Raw genomic sequence first — 18,575 nt, 5'->3', positions numbered from 1 at the left:
AAACTCAACAACCTTTAAGTTGCTCCATTCCAATTGTGGCAAATAAAACAAACATAAAATGGGTGGGATGTTCATTTCATGCCGTTAATTGTTAGTGTGCTTTGTTGTGAATCAAATCCTACCTGTATAAAAGTCTTTTAAAAATTATTGTATTATTTGAATAAAAAGTATTAATTTTTTAGTTTAGAGTTTTTGCAGTTATTTGCATTACTGATGTTACATTACTTGTAACTTTTGTTATTTTAAGCAACAACTAAATTGTTTATTTTTCCACTGTTAATTATAGGCTCTACTCATTTAATTGTAGACCAAAATAACAATGTCCTTTAACACTCTTTGTTACCTGAAAATATTGAACGAAACTCTTCTCTTATATACCATACTTTGACAAAAATATCAAATGTAATGAGCCCCCAAAAATAGTTCTTACATTACCAATGCTATTATTGCATAAGTAATCTTGGTTTATACATTTTTTGTTGTTTCATACAAACAATGCTGTTTTGGTAACTTGCTAAATGTTTCCCTACATTGTTTTCACTTAGTGTGGGTTATGCTTGATGTGCTGATAGGACACCAATTTTAGCACGTAATGTTGTATGAATGAAATTTTGATTAAGCATAATATTTCAGTACTATTTGACTTTGATACATTGTTTGGCAAAAATTTAATAATTCGTTTTTGACTTTGAATCATATTTAAAAAATTGTTTTCCTAGTTGAATAATGGTCATTATAAATTGAAAAATGGTAGGTTGATATTTGTTTTGTATAAAACCAACTTTTAATTCAAAGTTTATATGTACACAAGGTTTAATGCAACAGCTTCGCTACACTCTGAAAACATTTAAATATTAATTATTTCAAAGTGTAAGTATTTAAAATATAATTGTATTTAAAATACATATTAATATATTATATATTAATTTTTTGTGATTGGATAGGTCAAATCCAAATCTCAAGGGGGAAAAAAAAAATAATGTACAAGAAATAAAAGACATTAACTGTGGTGTATTAAACACTTTTATTTGTTTAATGAACTAATTTTCCCGATTAAATACAGATTGTAATTTTTTTTAATGTAATTTCATATTACGTATTATTACAATATCTGGGGAAATGGTAAAATGACTACAGAGCGTCAGTACTGAATTTTCAAATTTACTACATTTCTCTAATATTATCCTTTAAATCATTTTCCTGAGTTAGTGTATCACATCTGTTGAATACTGAATATTTGACAGCATTTGAGGATTTAAGGTTTAATTGGCCCATTCCTAATGTTGCTTTTTGAAATCTTTAATATTCACACAATCTTACTAAGTATGATAGTTATGAACCTATGACATGTTTTATGACATTGCAGAGTCCGAGGTATCGGGAAGTGAGACAGATGACACCTACTCGTCGATGGTCACTTCGCCGAGCCTTGTTGGTGCCTGCTGCTGGCTACTCTTGAACCTGTTGATGGTTGATGAGAGGCATACGCTTGCCAACATTATGGAACATGGCATCATTGCCATGATGTTTGTGTATGTATGCTTGCGCAGATAGAATTTGGTAATTTTTTTAGAGTATAGTTAGGTAGAGAAAAAGCTTTTGTATGCTATAAATTTTCCTTAATATTTAATTTCATGTGTTAAGTATGCTGTATTTGTCCACTTATGGGTCACACATTTTATGCATATATTTAATTTTTAATTTTTTAAAATGCAGAGTCACTCCTACATGATTATCTCATATTGGGAGAAAAAATAAAATTTTAAAGTTTCACGGTGTTTAATAAATTTAACTTCATGTGTAAGCATTAACAAGTGTTTCATTCAAATATCTCAGCACTACGTGTGAAACACCAAGAACTATGCTGTTATGTTACATCTGCCACTGCATTTCTGACCGCCTGGTCGGTTTTGGCAAGTGACGTGGCTGGCTGCTGCACTGGCGTTTGGCTGGAGGAAGGCAAATAATAAAAATAAACAAGCCAAAGTTTGTGTGTGTTCTTTTGGTGAGTGTGTATGGCCATATATCGAGTAGTATTGATAGTTCTCCCTCCATCTCATTGCTTTAAATGTCCATATACAGGCATCATTTACATTTTTTCACATGTATATCTTCATAGGTCCTTGTAACTCAACTATGCCCCAAAGTTTTTTTTTTCTTCCCATGCTTTCAGTTACAACATTCTATGACAAAACTGCTGTCATCATTGGTGGTTTGAAGTAGCTAAAATGAATTTTTTGAGCATAAATTTTAGGTATGAAACATCCAATACAGATTCTTGAAAGCACTCAAGGGACTTGCGTTACACCTTCATATTCATTTCTCCGCCATGTAATGTTATGGTTACTGCTCAAATAACATAGCTGTCCTATTTACAAAGAAAAGGCTGCCCACCAGCTCAAAGCCTTGCACTTGTAGGTGATAACATGCTTGAAGCACCAGTGAGCATGGCACTTATCATCCCACCCCCTTAAGCTTGAGTCTGTTGGAGGATTATTTGTTTAAAAAAATGCTTGTGCTCATTGTTTTCATTGCCTGAATTTTGACATTTCTGTTGGCGGATTGTAAGTCGATAATGGTGGTCATACACATAAGACAAAGAATTGGCTTATATAATTTTTGGTCTTTGATGTTTACATTATTGGAGAGCAAACCTGAAGGGTGAGTTTGTAGTTGATTGAGCGGGTGATGCGCGATGTGGCAGGTGCCTAGGCAGTCCATTTTCGTTGGCCGATTGCGCCGCCTCCCTGCGTGCCGACCTAGCGGAGATGAGGACTGCGGCATGCAACGTACTGTGCAAGTGCGTGGCGTTGAGTGACGCGTGCCGTGCGGCCGTGCTGCGCCTCTCAGGCTGCCTCCGTTCCTTGCTGCTGCTTGTCAATCCTGCTGACTATCGTGAGTGTTCCTGTGTGAAATTGTTGCCATGTGCTCGTAATTCAAAGGGATTTCTTTTACTTCAGATAATGCAAGTTCATCTTTCTCGTCTTAAATTGCACACAAACTGTAGTAAAATATTTAATGCAGTAGAATCTAGTTTTTAAATATTATTTCAAGAGACCAGAGAAAAAAAAATTGTAAAAAGAGAGAAGTGTTAGTAAACATTTTTATTCTTATTATGATGGAAAAAATAAGCAATTATACACCACACTAGTGATGGTGTCTGTTCTACTTTTTTCATGGTTCTCACAATTTGGTTCAGGTTCTTAAAAATCAGTTCTCAGTTCTCAGTTTTAGCTTTTAGGTTAACCTCCAAACAATTTCAAGTCACGCCTAAGATACAGTCTGCCCTAATAAATGGCATGTTTGTTTAATTTGACTCTTTAGCACACCACTTAACCATAATTAGACCACAAACAAGCCACCTAGCCCCAAGTAGCATAGTTGTTTCTCGAGTCACTAGATACAATTATATAAAAAAATTGATCTCACTGATACCCTACTTACAACAAAATATTTTCAGAGAAGCTAATTTTAATACTTATTTAATAAATATTTGAGGCACTGACATTGTAAAGGAGATAAGTGCCATATTTCACTACATTGCCATTTCCCCAGGAAAAGAAGGATCTACTGAAGATGTGAATGTGAACATTAACCAAAAGTACCACAATTTTTATCATAATACAACAAAATAAGTCAGTGGTAGTGTATTTATACTCCTCAATTGGTTTTTCTTTTTCTGTAAAAAAAAAAAAAAAAGCATTAATGGCACTTACCTTTTTTTTCATGTCAATGCCTCGTTTAATGAAAGCAAAATAATGAAAAGATACCTTGTCTTGCCATACCCAACCCCTCAGTAGAACCCTGTTATAATGTTCCTGCATATAATGTTTTCCTGCTTATAATGTCATAATTTTAAAGTCCCAATATTTCTCCCATAAGGACAGTGTATTTATTTCCTGCATATAACGTTCATAAATAGTGTAATTTCCTGCTTATAATGTTTCTTTCTAACATTCAATAAATGGGGAAAAAATGTTTTAAAACCAAATTATTCCAACACTTACGATAAAAAGTTTTCTTTATGTATGTTTATGTTTACAATCACTGCCATAAATTACATGAAGTTTGTTAAAATACAATTTTATGCAATATACTGAAGGTACACAATCTTCATAGTTACGTGTCAGTTGGCACCCTTAGTCAACTTTTCTCTTCCTTGCCATTCCAGTGGGTATTCAGATGCACGTACATAGTCCTACGATATTTAAGTTGCCAACCATTGAGCGAGGGCATAACAAAAAGTTTTTCCTATTGCTTACAAATTAGGCATGTGAAAATTTCGGAAAACATCAATTACGACCCCCCCTCTATTACGACCCTATTCCTGGGATCCGTGAGGGGTTGTTTCAGAGAGGTATGACTGTATAAGGAAAATCATGGTGCAAGCAAAAAAAAAATACATTAATCATGGAAATTCTTAAATCCCGGGTATGTAAAAATAAGGTTCTGCTGTATACGATTCCTAAGAACACACAGGGTTTCTACAGATCTGGTTAACATGGAAAACTTGAAAGTCCGGTAATTTTAAAGTGAGCTTTCAAAACCAGGAAATAGGGAGAAAAACTTTTAAAGTGTTCAAGGTAAACAATCACTAAGTTGCAACTTCCAATCTAAATTACTTTGTTAGCTAAATATATTCCTTCAAAAATATAAAAACTTCTTGACTGCAAAAACAATACAAATATGAATCCATGAAATAGTTAGAAGTGTGAAAGGGATCGTCCATTAATCACGTGAGGCTCGAAAAGGGGGGGGGGGGGGGGGTCGGGAAATATCACGAAATATCACAAGGGGGGAGGAGGGGTGTAGAGAGATATCACATGTATTTATTTTTTCGCGCGATTTCTACTAAACCGAAAAGCGACGCGTGACTGACTCGCAATAGCCAGGCAACAATATCCCCGCCCACCGCAACATGAACCACCCGGCTCGGCTTGCCAGTCGCCAGTAAGACTGTGATTTTGGCGCCAAATACATGCGTAAATCACATATAAGCCTTTCCTTAATTATTTTTAGGCCAGTGAGAATAAACCTGCAACCTTAATGTGTGTCTGGACATTTATTCACTGTGCTTAATTTTCCAGAATTAAATTAGATTATACCTATATTTAAAGATAATATTCTGAAAGAAATTTTTAAAAAATAATTGGAAACAAAAAAAATACATGTGATTTATTTGGGGGGGGGTAGTCTGAAACCTCACCACAAATCACTAGGGGGGAGGGGGGGTTAAAAATGTGCTAAAAAAAACATCACGTGATTAATGGACGACCCCAAAAGAGTTTATGTTAATTAAAAATCTTATACTAAAAAAATTAACCATTTTAGCTCTGAACATCTGAACATTTTGTATTTTTTGAATACACATTTGTTAGAAAAATCATAATTTCCTAATTTTTTGAAATTACTGGAATTTCTTTGTTTTATATTTATGTCAACTTGGAAAAGTCAGTGATAATCAAGCTAAGTTGTTTCCCTTTAAGTGCCTGTCATGTCAAGCCTAGTAAGAGTGTAATTTAATTGTATAAAGTTCAGTCTCATTTGCTATGTTGGGTATTGTCTTAATTTTCTCAACGTTATACATATTTGTTAATGGGCTTTTACTGTAAATTTATCATGATAGGCGATAGTGTACTTGTATTCTATGTTTCTTCTCAAATTTTCGGAACACAATTTACTTATATAAAATCAGTAAAATATCACACAAGCGTTCATAATGTTATCACTTCAAGGAGTATATGGATTATCTCATGTATAAATTCTGCGTAGTAATGTGTACTTGTCACTTGTCAAAACAAGTTTAGAGCATACTAAAAAGACATTGCTTTTTGCATGTACATATATGTTAAATTGTTTGACACTGTAGTTGTAGTTTGGTTTGTACTTCACTCTCAATAGCTTTGTTTTTAGGGCTGTCTAACTTAGCCTATGTATTATTGTTTGAGTGAATAGTATGTCAGTGTGTTGGTAATGAATTTTTTTTCAGGCAGAAACAATTGAAGTAACTCATATAGCTGGCCTTTCAGATCATGTTTATATTATTGTATTAGGTACTTGGGGTTGAGTCAGACGTGCAGTGGTATTTGAACCCGCAATTTCAACCATCATCTCTGCTCTCTTGTATTTGTTCTTGGGCCACAAAATTTCTCACCATATATTTACCAAACGTTATTTTAAGACTGTAAAAGTTTGTACAGATACATTTACTGTGATACCATAGGTAAGTGAACATGCTATGATGCATAAACCAAGGTCATAAGATGCTTTACTACATAAGATGCTTTAGTTGCCTTTGCATAAATTTTATCAGCAACTTCAGCAGCCTCAAAGGACTATACATGCCAATTCTCAGACTTTCCACATGAACAACTCTACCATTTCAAGGCCAGTAGCAGTTTTCAGACTGCATAAGACATTATAAAATTTTTAAGTGCCTTTAAGGCAAATGTCCAAACGCACAGTTACAAATTAACACTAGCTGCGCAAATTAAAATATGCAATTGTTATTGATCTTTTTAAACCATCCCTATTAAACTTAAATTTAATAGGATGGGGCCAGAAAAAAAACTGTTCGAAATAATTTAGAGTGAAATCTAATTTATAGTAATGACAAGAAAATGAAATAATCAACATTGCTTGTGAGACCCAGCCCTCTATTGGTTTGTTCGAACACTTAGATCGGTTTGACACTTACTGGTGTGTGTGTACGTGCAGGGATGGACAGCGAGCGAATACTGCTGCTACGTGACCGCCTGTGGAGTGCCGTGTTCCGGCTGCTGTCGGCCCTGATGGCGCCAGGTGACCTCAGGCGGGATGGCTTCGAGGCGGTGCGTGGTGCGCTCATCGGCGACGGCCGCGCCCGGTTCCTGCAGGCCTTGAGGCTGTCGCTGGCCGAGGACGCATGCCCGGACCTGAGGAGCAGCTCGCTAGTGTCCCTCGCGTCTCTTCTAGCGCCTCAGGTGGCGGACGTCGCGGCGGAGAGAAGGGACGACGTGGATGGCGGCATAGGTTCCGTCTCCGTCCAGAGCCTTCTGGACACCTGTCGCACAGCGGATACATCTACTTCGGGTTCATCTGCGAGTGATGTACGTTCTGAGTTACACCATGAGTCCAGCATCCAGTTGCAGAACACTTAATCACTTCTGTTCTAAGATGACCTTAGGAATAAGTTATGGCTCCAACTGTCTCATAAAGATTACATAAAGCTCTGACATCATGTTTCTTATCCTTCATTTCGAAACAGGATCGTGTTAGCTTCAGAACTTTTAAGTTTTCTATATTTCTCATGACATGCACTCTTTGCTGTTTTTTATACTATGATTTTGTGATCCTCTTAAAAAATTTTTTTTTATGATGTATCAATTGGAAGAAATACAAAATACACAGTAATCAGATTTTATTTGGGATTGATACTATCAGATGTACGAGTGTTGTATGAATAGTAAAGCTGATGTCCGGGGTGCGATGTGACCAGGCGGAGGGCGCGGAGCTGTGCGAGCTGCTGCTGCGCTTGTTGGACGCACACCTCCGGCAGCACAAGTGCGGCGGCCTGGGGAAGGGCTCGGTGGTGTCCGCCCTGTCGGGTCTGCTGGCAGCGTCGCACGCGGCCAAGCGTTGCGCCTTGCAGCACGGCCTCCACCGCACGCTCCTCTCCCGGGCCAGGGACCTGCAGCTGCGGCTCAGTCTGGACAGCGCTGAGTGTCTGCGCCGTCTCTCCCACAAGAGACGCGTGAGTTCCCTTCTCTGCCGATTCCCTTATTACTAGAGACGAGATTCAATGGTTTTAGTTTTACCTCAGTTTCATGTTCAAAATACAATAAATTCTTTTAAAAGTATCCCACTCATAAAAATTTCTGCTCAGTAAGTATAAAAATTTATCACTGGACCTTTGAATACATACAGTTGTACTGTTTTAATAAAATAGCCTTTTTTATTAAGTCTAAATTTAAGTACCTTGAGAAACTTCTAAACATGAATTTATCCTATAACTTTTTGGTTTTAGGAATTTTAATTTTTAACAATGTTGTTTGTTTATGAAAGTGTATTTATATATATATTTTTTAAAATAAAATGGTTTGTTAATATTACTTTCATTGAATCTGTGTCATTTTAATAGCTTTACCAGTTGAATTTGTTAAATTAAATCATTTAAAGGATATTAAGCTGTCAAGGTCCTTATGTTCCTTTCAAAATATTCTCACCTAATCAGTTATCATTAACATAGTTAAGTTTATTGCCAGGATAATATATGTTAAGGATTTACGTAGGTTTAAAAAGCAATGTTCTTTTTCCGGTACTAAAAATGTAAGATTCTTACTGAAATTTCAGTTCCAAGGAATAATGTTTTCTGGATTTTGGAGTAACCATATCATAAGCAGATTACACATACATATTATTACTTCTGTATGATCTCGTAGGGCTAACGTTTTTTTTTCTTAAGTAAGTGATGTGAACCATTGTGTTAAGGGACGTAATGATGGACAGATCTGCCCGGTGTTGGACGACCTGCGGGTTTTGCTGGGTGTGGCGACGAACTTCATGGTGTGCAGCGGCAGCGTGAAGGCCGCGATGGCTGAGGCGGGGCTGGCGGACCTGGTGCACAAGGCATGGGTGTGGTGTGCTGTCGTGCCATCCTTCATGGCCGAGATGCTGCGGCTACTGTGCACACTCACTACTGACTGCCTGCCAGGTCAGCCTCTCGTTCCATTGCAGTCCTCGTCTTTTGCACCTGCTCTGGTTTTACAGGTGCTCTTGCCTAGTCAATTTCCAGGAGAATTTGTTTGCTCCAAGCGCATTCTCTTTGAATGTGCGAGTGGTCGATGTTAATGATCACTAATGCATCGTGCTTGTGAGGTGAAGGTTGTGGGCTCAATCTCAGCACTCAGCATTATTCTAATTTATGAGCATACATCGTGCCTAATTTGTCAGACATCTCTACAGGCTTTTCACAAAACAACTGGGAATCATTTATAATGGGTTGGTCCTGGTTTTCTGTTCTTCTGGTTCTCAGCAAATTATCTGGCACTAAGAATCGTAAATATAATGTCGGTGTCGGTATCTGTACCGGTACCAGTACCAGTACCAGGAAAGCATAGCAGCTAAACCTTTCCCCAGTGAAAATACAATATACCCCAAGTGACAAGTGAATGGTTGGTAAATCTGTGTAAATTGTAGGCGACAACAGGAAAGAATATTCCCCCTTGTGCTAGCCGCTCGACAGGAAGTGAGAGAACATAAACAAGAGTTTTTTATGCCAAAATCCTGAACCTTTTTTGTCCCTCTTTTTCCTAGCAGAGAGATATGATCATTTAAATTAAAATTAAACCTATAGAAAAATAAAACAGAATCAATTTATTTTTAAAAGTTATCAAAAATATAAATACCATATATTTAAAGTTGTCTAATACCATCTTTTATTGCTTAATCGTCGCACGCGCATAGTCATTGCACCTATATTTTAGGCCGTCAAAATTTGGTTAAAATAACCTCTCGCATAATGGTCGCATGATGTTTTTGGTCCCGCTATTAGATTCCGAGCTCTTTGTGTAGGTATTTTTTCCGTTTAAAACTGTGTATTTTAAAGTTGTAATCTAATATTTATTCGGACATTACTACTTACTTATTTAATTGACAGAAATACAAAGTTGTCTGATGTGTAAATTTTCTTTTAAAGACATTTTTAAACATTATAACCTTTATCTGATTGTCTGCGTCGCAGCGGTGTACCACTTACAAAATTGTAGCCAGCGCTAGTTGACATAATTCATGTTTGGTTATTTTTCTTCCCATATAGAGCGCGCACATGTAGTCGAATATTGTTATCTCTCTGATTGCATTCAACGCTCGCTATCTGTCGAGTGCCGAGTTAACTACATCTGATGGCCCGCACTCTTTCGTGGTAAGTGTGTACTACGACGGTAGTTATGCGTTCGTTCAGGCGGATCATTGGGATCACAGATTTCCAATTTTGAAGAAATTTCCAAAGTTGAAGAAATGTTTTTTGTTGCACGACTTACTAATTTAAATTGTTTGGCGTGCTCTTTTATACTTCACTTTTTAAATTAACGTACTTTCCATGAATGTGTTTTGTTTTTTGAATAACTTTATCTAATAATTTTTTTTATCGCATAAACGTTGCACCCCTACTTTTCAATTTAATTTTAGTATGAAATGTGCGACGATTATGCGATAAAACATGGTATTAACTATCTGTAGGTATTTATTACCTGCAATGTTTGCAGCTTTACTTCACTATAACTTAACATAAGACCCGGAAATAATGTGTCTCATGAAATTGCAAAATTTATACTATTTAACAGTAGGACAAGTTTTTTAATGAAAGTTAAATATGATTTTAAAGGTACTCACAAACTTATTTGTAAATTATTTAAATCCTAAATTTTTGTATCTATTCTTGAAAAACGACAAATTTCTAGTTATTTATTTTTTACTTTAATCATTAAACAAATAGGCACGAATGCAGATAATAATGATGTGTTATAATTATATATATATATATAATTATATAATTATATAATTATATATATATATAGTTATATATATATATATATATATATATATATATATATATATATATATATATATATATATATATATATATATATATATATATATATATATATATATATATATATATATATATATATATATATATATATATATATATATATATATATATATATAGTGTGTTACGATTTACTGCGGGTTCGTAAAGATAGCCTAATTAATGTTTTTAAGATTTTTATCACACACAGTTTTATTTATTGCCACTATTTACATTACTAGCTAATAGTCTAAAAATGCCAATTAATCAATTGTACTTAAAAAAATGTTGCTTCCTCCAGTCACTCGTTTCTCACAATCCACACGCCTCACTGGGCCGCACCTCAGGCGCAACTCTCTCCGCAGCACCCCTCGTGGTCCTCCGTCGAGGGACTCCGCCACCGCCGTCGCACTTCCCCTTCGCCGAGATCCCACTCGACGCCTCGCTCGGAACTTCACTCGGAACTCCGCCGCGCACACGACACTATCGCCTGGAACTGAACTCTTCGCCCTGGAACCTTCGTCCAGGGACTTCGCCATTCAATCGCCCAGAAACTCCGCCGTGGGAAAACTCCCGACGTCCTCTTTTTATATATCAGCCATCATTTCTGAAACTCACGAGCGCGGCTGGGGCCATTCGCGTCATTCCGCGCTGACACGACAGCAGAAATCTCTCAAAACATGTGTCGGCGGCTCTCATAACTCCGCAGCTGTACAGTTTCGGATGTCAAACGGCGCCGCACGGGGAGCTGTGGGCTGAAGGGAGGGGAAGTGGCGACCCAGGTGCGCACGGCACATCTCATGTTACAGCGGCATGTGATATCAGCCCAGTTAGCTCTGCACCTGCACGTGACACAACCTTGCTAACGTTCATAACTATATATATATATATATATATATATATAAAACATTACATCAGATAATAGGTGCACTATACGGGTTTCAGTTTTAAAAATTATTGTATACCACAATATTATTACTGTGCTGCTGGAGCGGCAGTGGGATACAGAGATGTTATATTTATCTCGGTTTCAGACAACAGGCATTTAAAAAATTATATATCTTGATCAGTGTATTTTATTGTTATTAATCCTGTTAGATTTTCAAGAAGACATTTTTAAAGTGTGTTAAAATGAACTCCCATCTCCGGTATACGGCAGAAGCTGCCTTCAAGCAGGTAGAAAAAAGATAACCAAGTATCTTGGAGGCCCCGTGCTGATTCAGAATTCAAATCAAAAACTTCCTTTGTTCTGTCCCTTGTCCTATCTCTAAAAGTCATCAATGCCACAAGACCTGTACTTTACATTATAATCTCTCTCATTCCTCCAGCACTGACTGGCAGAATTTTTTTGTCACTCCCACCCCCTTCCTCAATAGGATGTTTCTGCCTTCTTATGCCCTTTTGACATGCCTGACAGCCTCAGCACTTCCACCCCAGTCAAACAAATTTTTGCCAGCCACAGATTTTTAAATCAAACTACCCAATGACAATAATAATTCCAGTATTCGGAGGGTTTGGGTTTTACCAGACAACGGATCCTTCCTTTTTTTCATGGATGAAAATATTTACTGGCTGTTATTAATAAGTATTAAAATAAGCTTCACGAAAATATTATGTTGTAAGTAGGGTATAAGTGGGATTAATTTTTTTATATAATTGCATCTAGTGACTCGAGAAACAACTGTACTACTTGGTGCTAGGTGGCTTGTTTGTGGTCTAATTATTGTAAAGTGTGGTGCTGAAAAGTCATGTTAAACAAACAGGCCTATAAATTTGTAGGATTGCTTTTCCAAACATATGTTCATTAAAATAAATTGCTTGTACTGGCATTCCGGTTCTTTATTTGGTTCCGGGTTCTCCGTTTTATGTTAACCTTCACACAATTTCAAATCACACCAAAGATACAGTCTGCCCTAATAAATGGTGTGCAGATATTGGGAACTAAAAAGCTTAAATTGTAATTGGTCTTAAAATTTACCAAATTTATCAATTTATAAGAAAGTTTACTTCCGAGTACAGTAAAAGATATTGGCATACCATCAGTCGCTTGGGGACAACCAACCTCAAAATGACGATCTCGTAGATTTCTACATATCCTGGTTGATTAGACAGGCTGCAGCCAACCCTCAAACTTGGTCCTGGGAATGCCTTGTAAGTTACAGTAGCCTCACAATGTATCCTCGAACATTGGACTCCGGAATTCCGGACTGGCTCTGCTGGTCCTCCATTTTACGAACTAGAACACGGTGTTGGTGTCGCCCTCGGAGTTGGATGAATTAGTTTCTCGTCACCCTCATGAATTTCGTAGGTTCTCTTCCTAAATCTCCAAAGTAATTAATTCTTCAGATTTTTAAAATATTCTTTTATAGTTGTACACTCGTAGTTACTTCTCATAGATTAACAATATCAGTTCAATTCCTTGCTTTTATATGTTGGATTGGAAATCTTCGAACAGCAATTGTCTTCTATTGTATTTCGAAGTATGATTAAATATCAGAAATATCGGTCGATGGTGTTTTATCCTTAGTTTCTTATAATTTTCGTAGAACTATAATCTTCTAGAAAAGTTATTAATAGTTTCTCAAATCTTGAGTAGATTTGATCAATATTACGACTATACAAATTAAATTACATTTGTCTTCGACACAACATTAAACACTTCTATTTTGTATCATGTTCAAGATTCAACTGCTAAAGATTCCAAACGAAAAACAAATTGTCCATTGCTTAACGTGAGTCTCATATGTTTTTAAATCAGACACAAAACTCTAATTCGTATGAATCGATACTCTGCAATTACCGTATATACTCGTGTATAGCGCGCCCTTTTTTCCCCTCAAGTAAAGGAAAAAAATAAGGATGCGCGCTATACACGGGGAAAAAAAAGTGAGTTGATGAGGCGGGGAGGAGTGGAAGTCGTTAACTGCCGGGTGACGGGTGACGGGTGACGTTTCTGGCCAGCCCCTCACACATACGCACAAGCAACAAGGCCTCTCTTTCACACACACACACGCACGCACACAACCTGCGGGCTGATTACGAACACCATCGACGACTAGCGTTATTCTTCACGCGGTAACGAAACACGTATCGCATTTGGTGATTACGACCCACCTTGCGATATGCGTTTCGTTATTTTCCACGGTAACGCTAACCTGCGATACGAATCCATGACGTCAGAGGACAAGCAACTATTGAACAATTAATATGTTCGTCGAACAGACTATTTTGTAAGTGAATCATGAATACTTAGTGTTACTGGGAACAAAATAATCTTTTTTAATGCACTAATTTCTTAAATAAAGTCTTTAAAGCTTTTTTGCTGCCTTTTTCGTAGAAGTTTAAATTAAAAATGCAGTTAAAAGATTTTGCGTCGTCATTGTGGCTAACTGCGTCTTGCCATGTAAACATAAACATGGAACGAGAAGCATGTTTAAACTTCAATAGAATGAAAATGAGGCCACTCTACAGGTTACAAAATTAAAGGAACAAATAATTACCACGAACCCGTGTCTGTTTTTATTTTACCTATTATTGATATGATATGAAGAGTGGAATTAAAAAAAATATTTAGTCAAGTTTGGTGTGCTTGTGCAAAAACATAACCTTATACTTCAAAGTTATACATAATGTGGTTAATGATATATTTAAGTGGTTATTAGCATACCTAATAAAAACAACACTTTTTAACATATTTCCAGCGGTGAGCTTAATTTTTCTTCAAATAATGAATGTGAAGCTTGCATGTATCTGTGGATTTAACTGGCAAAGAGGCTTAACAAACATTTAGGGACATTAAAAACCATTGGCAAAATATAAGTTTTCTTATTTTTTTTCTTTAGTGAATATAGCGTTACAATTTTTATGCAAGCAGCAGCCTTCAATTACAATGGAGAAGATATGGGCTACTTTTTGTATTTGCATTTTTTGAAGTCTGTTTTAAACTCTTCAGTGTGTTGGGTTGCATATTCTAAGGATAAAATTAGGCCCATAATGTTTCAATTTAAAAAGATAGACATTTTAAACAGTTATTATGGAACAGTTCTTGAAAATTTTCAGTGTAAGAACAGTTTTTTTTATATAATCTGAGGATATGAAAGTTCATTGCTATGTTTTTTTTTAATTGCTGTTTAATTTAATCTCACCAATGACTTAAACAAGTGAAACTAAGTACTGAGTAATTAGAGTAAGTATTGAGTAAACAACTTTGTTTTCAAGATGGCATTCAAGTTGGTTAATGATCCAACATGTATGTAAATTATTAATATGCTGCAATTATTTTAAAAACTGTGTTGAAATATTCAATAATTTTAATTCTCCCCCCTTTTTTTCCATTAAGATAAATTAATAGATTACTTTTTCTCAGCAAGTTTAGAAATTGATGGTTTAATATGTATAATAATATTCAGTTTGAACAATTTCTCATGTACATGCATACCAATTATTTAATACATTTTTTTTTAAAATTCAGTAATGGATAAACATGATAAATGCTGCAATAAAAAGAGCAGCTTAAGCAATAGCTGCTAAGATAACAGCTGGCAATATTATCCAAGTTATATTTCTGAGCAGCCTTGACCAGAGAATTATCCAAATCTTCGGTACAGCATCATCATTGGGAATGATGTAGATTCTAGAAGGTGGTTTTGTCCCTCAACCTCTGGTAAACATATTGTGGTAGTCATGCATTTTGTTTATCCTATACTTTTCCAAATATTTATTTGAAAATTAAATATATATTTTTTTCAATACTGGTATGCTTCCAATTTTGTTTTTTGAGATTGGTGTAGTGGGTTTAAAATAAGAGTGGTGAAAATTAAGTAAAGATACCTGAAAGTTGACAGAGAGAAATTGGAGGTGTGCTACATTTAAAATGAAACACAAAAAAATGACTTGCATGAACATGGAAGTGTTAATAGTTCATATTAAAAAAAAAATTAAAGTTGTTCTACTCAGAAGTGTATGCAGAATTTTGTTATGAGGGAGGAAGGGGGATGGGGAGGAGGAAAGTGGTATAGAAGCACTTAGCCTGCTGTTGGCTTTTTTTTTTAGTGGGGGGGTGTGGGGGGGGGGGGGGAATATAGATTTTTCTTTTAGGATTTTGGGGGAGGCATATATTCCTCTTGCCCCTGCATATACCCCTGGTAGGTTCATTATTAAAACAAGACCTCTTACAATCCTTGTGTTTTCATAAGATAGCCAAGAAACCTAAGAGTTTTTTTATGCATATTTGTTATAATGGCCATCAGTCACAATCAGTTACAAATTAATTTACTGTATTAGTCTTTTATTTAAGTTAAATTTTACTTAATATAGTTAATTAAGCTGTTCATAGGCTTCATCACACATTTTAAGAAACATTTGATTTGATCTCTAAATACTAGCTAACTTTTATAAAAATTGCTTATTTTAATATTCACACACATCTAAGCACAGATTTAATGGTTATTGGTTATTCTGATGATAAATAGAAAGATAAGAACAGTGAGTGATGATAACAATTCATAAGATGCAGTGTGTTGACTATGGAGGTGCAAAGAATGGAGCTGTACCAAACTTTATCGCATGATGAATCATACTAAGTCAATATTTGTTCCTGAATTATCTAGCTAAATGCAATGTGTGTCATTTAATTTGTTTGTACTTGTCTCAGTCTCAATAAACATACCTACATTGATTCTAAACTTACAATAATAAAAATTAGTTCAAAATATTTTTTTATATTCGTCCACATGAAACAATGTCTATACTGTATACAAATGGGCTCACTGGCAACAACAAGCAGTTGTACCTGCTGGAACTTGCATTGATAGTCAGCTAGTCTAATGAAATTCTTCCATGTTATATCTTGTTTACACAAAAAAAAAGTAAAGAATGGTTATATACAAGCATTGTGAAATCTTTGACTGGAAAAACCTTGATAATACTTTTAGTCAGCATACTTTATAGAATGTGAACTTTGTTATTAGCACCTCCTTTATTATAACTCTGCCTCTATGATACCTAGTGTAACCTATTCAATTCATACTGGTAATGATCAATAGTTCAATTTAAAAATAATAAAAAAAAAGATCAGTTGAGCAGCAAACAATGGTTCAAAAAAGCCACTGCCAACTCTCTCAGGACAATGAGATCATCTGCTGAAACCAGAAAACAAAAAGTTAACATGTGTTTAATATAATATCCAAGTTATACTCAAAAGTAACATGGAAATGAGTGAACACTTATTTTCACAATTTCTTTAATAAATGCAACAAACTTAATAACAAAGTATTTATTAAATTGCATAGCTCGTTTCTTCATGTTTCTTCATTTTCTAAGGTTTTACAACTGCTATGAGGATGCAATCTGGCAATTCGAAGGGATTTTGATGGTTTCTTAACAATCTTCTCTGCCTTCTCCTCCAGTTCGATAGCTAGCAGAAAGGCAGCAAAGGCCATTGTGTAGAACCTGAAATATTTTCAAACATTAGGTAAATAAATTAGTGTAATATAGTTTGGTAGGCTACTAATTGTTAACAAGAGGGTCTGATTAATAAAAATAATTTTTAAGATGGTATTATTGAGCTAATATTCCTCGATGTAACGCATAACTGCATTCATTTTTCTTTAATTTCTAAAAACAATTTTAACTTTTCGACTTCTTTTCCAACAATTCTCCATGAGTGTGTTGTAATTCTTCAAGCAGTTAAACTAGAAATATGCCATTTTAATAGCTTGTTAGGTTAGGTAAATCAAAAAATTTAGACATGAGAATGATTGGTTGGATTAAGTAAGCTACATTAAAAATACTGTGTGATTTTTTGAACTGTTTCTTAAGTTATGTTACCAACAAAAATAATAGGTATAAACTGTAGTGTGGTTGGTTAGGTTAGAGTTAGCTGTGTTACAATATATAATTCTTAAAAACTGTTAAAATGAGTTCACAGTATATTTAATATAACTACCATACCTAACCTAATAAACTGTCTACACTACTTTCAAGTATTTGTAGTTAACCTAATCAAACCAGCCATTCCCACCATTAAGTTTGTTAGATGAATTAAAAATAACAAAAAAATAGTGTGGATCTGTGTGAATGGTTAGTTAAGTTAGGTTAGGTACATTAATTGTACTACAAAATATGTGTGGATGGTTGGTTAGGTGAGGTAAGCTTAATTTTCTATTAGTAAAACAATGTTACAGTATTGATAGCCTATGTTAATTATTGGAATTAATGTCTGAAAACTAATAAATAATTTTAAAAAACATATGGACAAGTAGCTTTTCACCAGATTTACCTCATTATACAATATTTAAAATGTAGCTAACCTAACCAACTGTAGACATGAATAGGTTTGCAGTATTTGAAGTGTAGCTAACCACACATAACCAACAATTTAAACAGTAAACAACTTGAAATATCTGAACAGAAATAAGTATCAAGGTTAATAATAGGAACTCAAAATTACAGTTTCCATAAACTTATTTTTATAATAAAGCCTCGCCTCCCCTACATAAAAGCTCGAAATGTTATTTAATAGAATCATCCTGTTTAAGGAGGGGAATTCATAAATAAACTATTCATCAAGTTATTTGTTTTATGATCAGCCCCACTTGTTAACAATTACCCATGTTAACACACTTAGGTAATAGAGCCAATATGTAAATGAATGAGCACAATTGAACACACAAGGAGGCCGGAAATAGCTTTCTGAAACTAAATAGAGAAATATACAATTTACTGTCTGAAGTCTACAAGCGCACAGATTAAACAAAAATGCATGTTGAGCAAATACCCAAACACAAAATATACATAAGCAGCCTATTTGAACTATTTATAGCTATGTTGTGTTCATAATGTGCGTGTAAATAATATCGCTCTTTAGGTTAGGATTAATTTGATAAGCTATGACACGGCATTTATTAATATTCTTACCTACTTTGATCGTATTTAAACCACTTCATAATTATTCCACACAAACTATGCATCGAAAACAATGATTTCATGGTACAATTAATAAACAGAA

General features: G+C 35.1%; 1 protein-coding gene across 8 annotated transcripts in view; it reads left to right on the top strand.

Moving 5' to 3' along the window:
- The window catches only part of LOC134527581 (rotatin), a 179,353-nt gene that overhangs the window by 141,384 nt on the left and 19,394 nt on the right, over window positions 1–18,575 (top strand). For 4 of the 8 annotated variants that reach the window (XR_010074223.1, XM_063360387.1, XM_063360389.1 and 1 more), the window contains exons 23-27: window positions 1,367–1,532; window positions 2,705–2,895; window positions 6,718–7,088; window positions 7,478–7,732; window positions 8,470–8,692. Coding sequence is in view for 7 of the 8 variants with exons in the window: in XM_063360387.1 (XP_063216457.1) it covers window positions 1,367–1,532; window positions 2,705–2,895; window positions 6,718–7,088; window positions 7,478–7,732; window positions 8,470–8,692 (1,206 nt within the window). In the remaining variant the exon portion in view is untranslated. Of the gene's footprint in view, window positions 1–1,366; window positions 1,533–2,704; window positions 2,896–6,717; window positions 7,089–7,477; window positions 7,733–8,469; window positions 8,693–10,932; window positions 12,996–18,575 lie in introns of those variants that run through there. The other 4 variants (XM_063360391.1, XM_063360390.1, XM_063360392.1 and 1 more) reach the window with 3 other exon arrangements.

The sequence above is a fragment of the Bacillus rossius genome, chromosome 1 (assembly GCF_032445375.1).
Source record: "Bacillus rossius redtenbacheri isolate Brsri chromosome 1, Brsri_v3, whole genome shotgun sequence".
Classification (NCBI taxonomy): domain Eukaryota; kingdom Metazoa; phylum Arthropoda; class Insecta; order Phasmatodea; family Bacillidae; genus Bacillus; species Bacillus rossius.
This window is presented reverse-complemented; position numbering and strand designations above follow the sequence as displayed.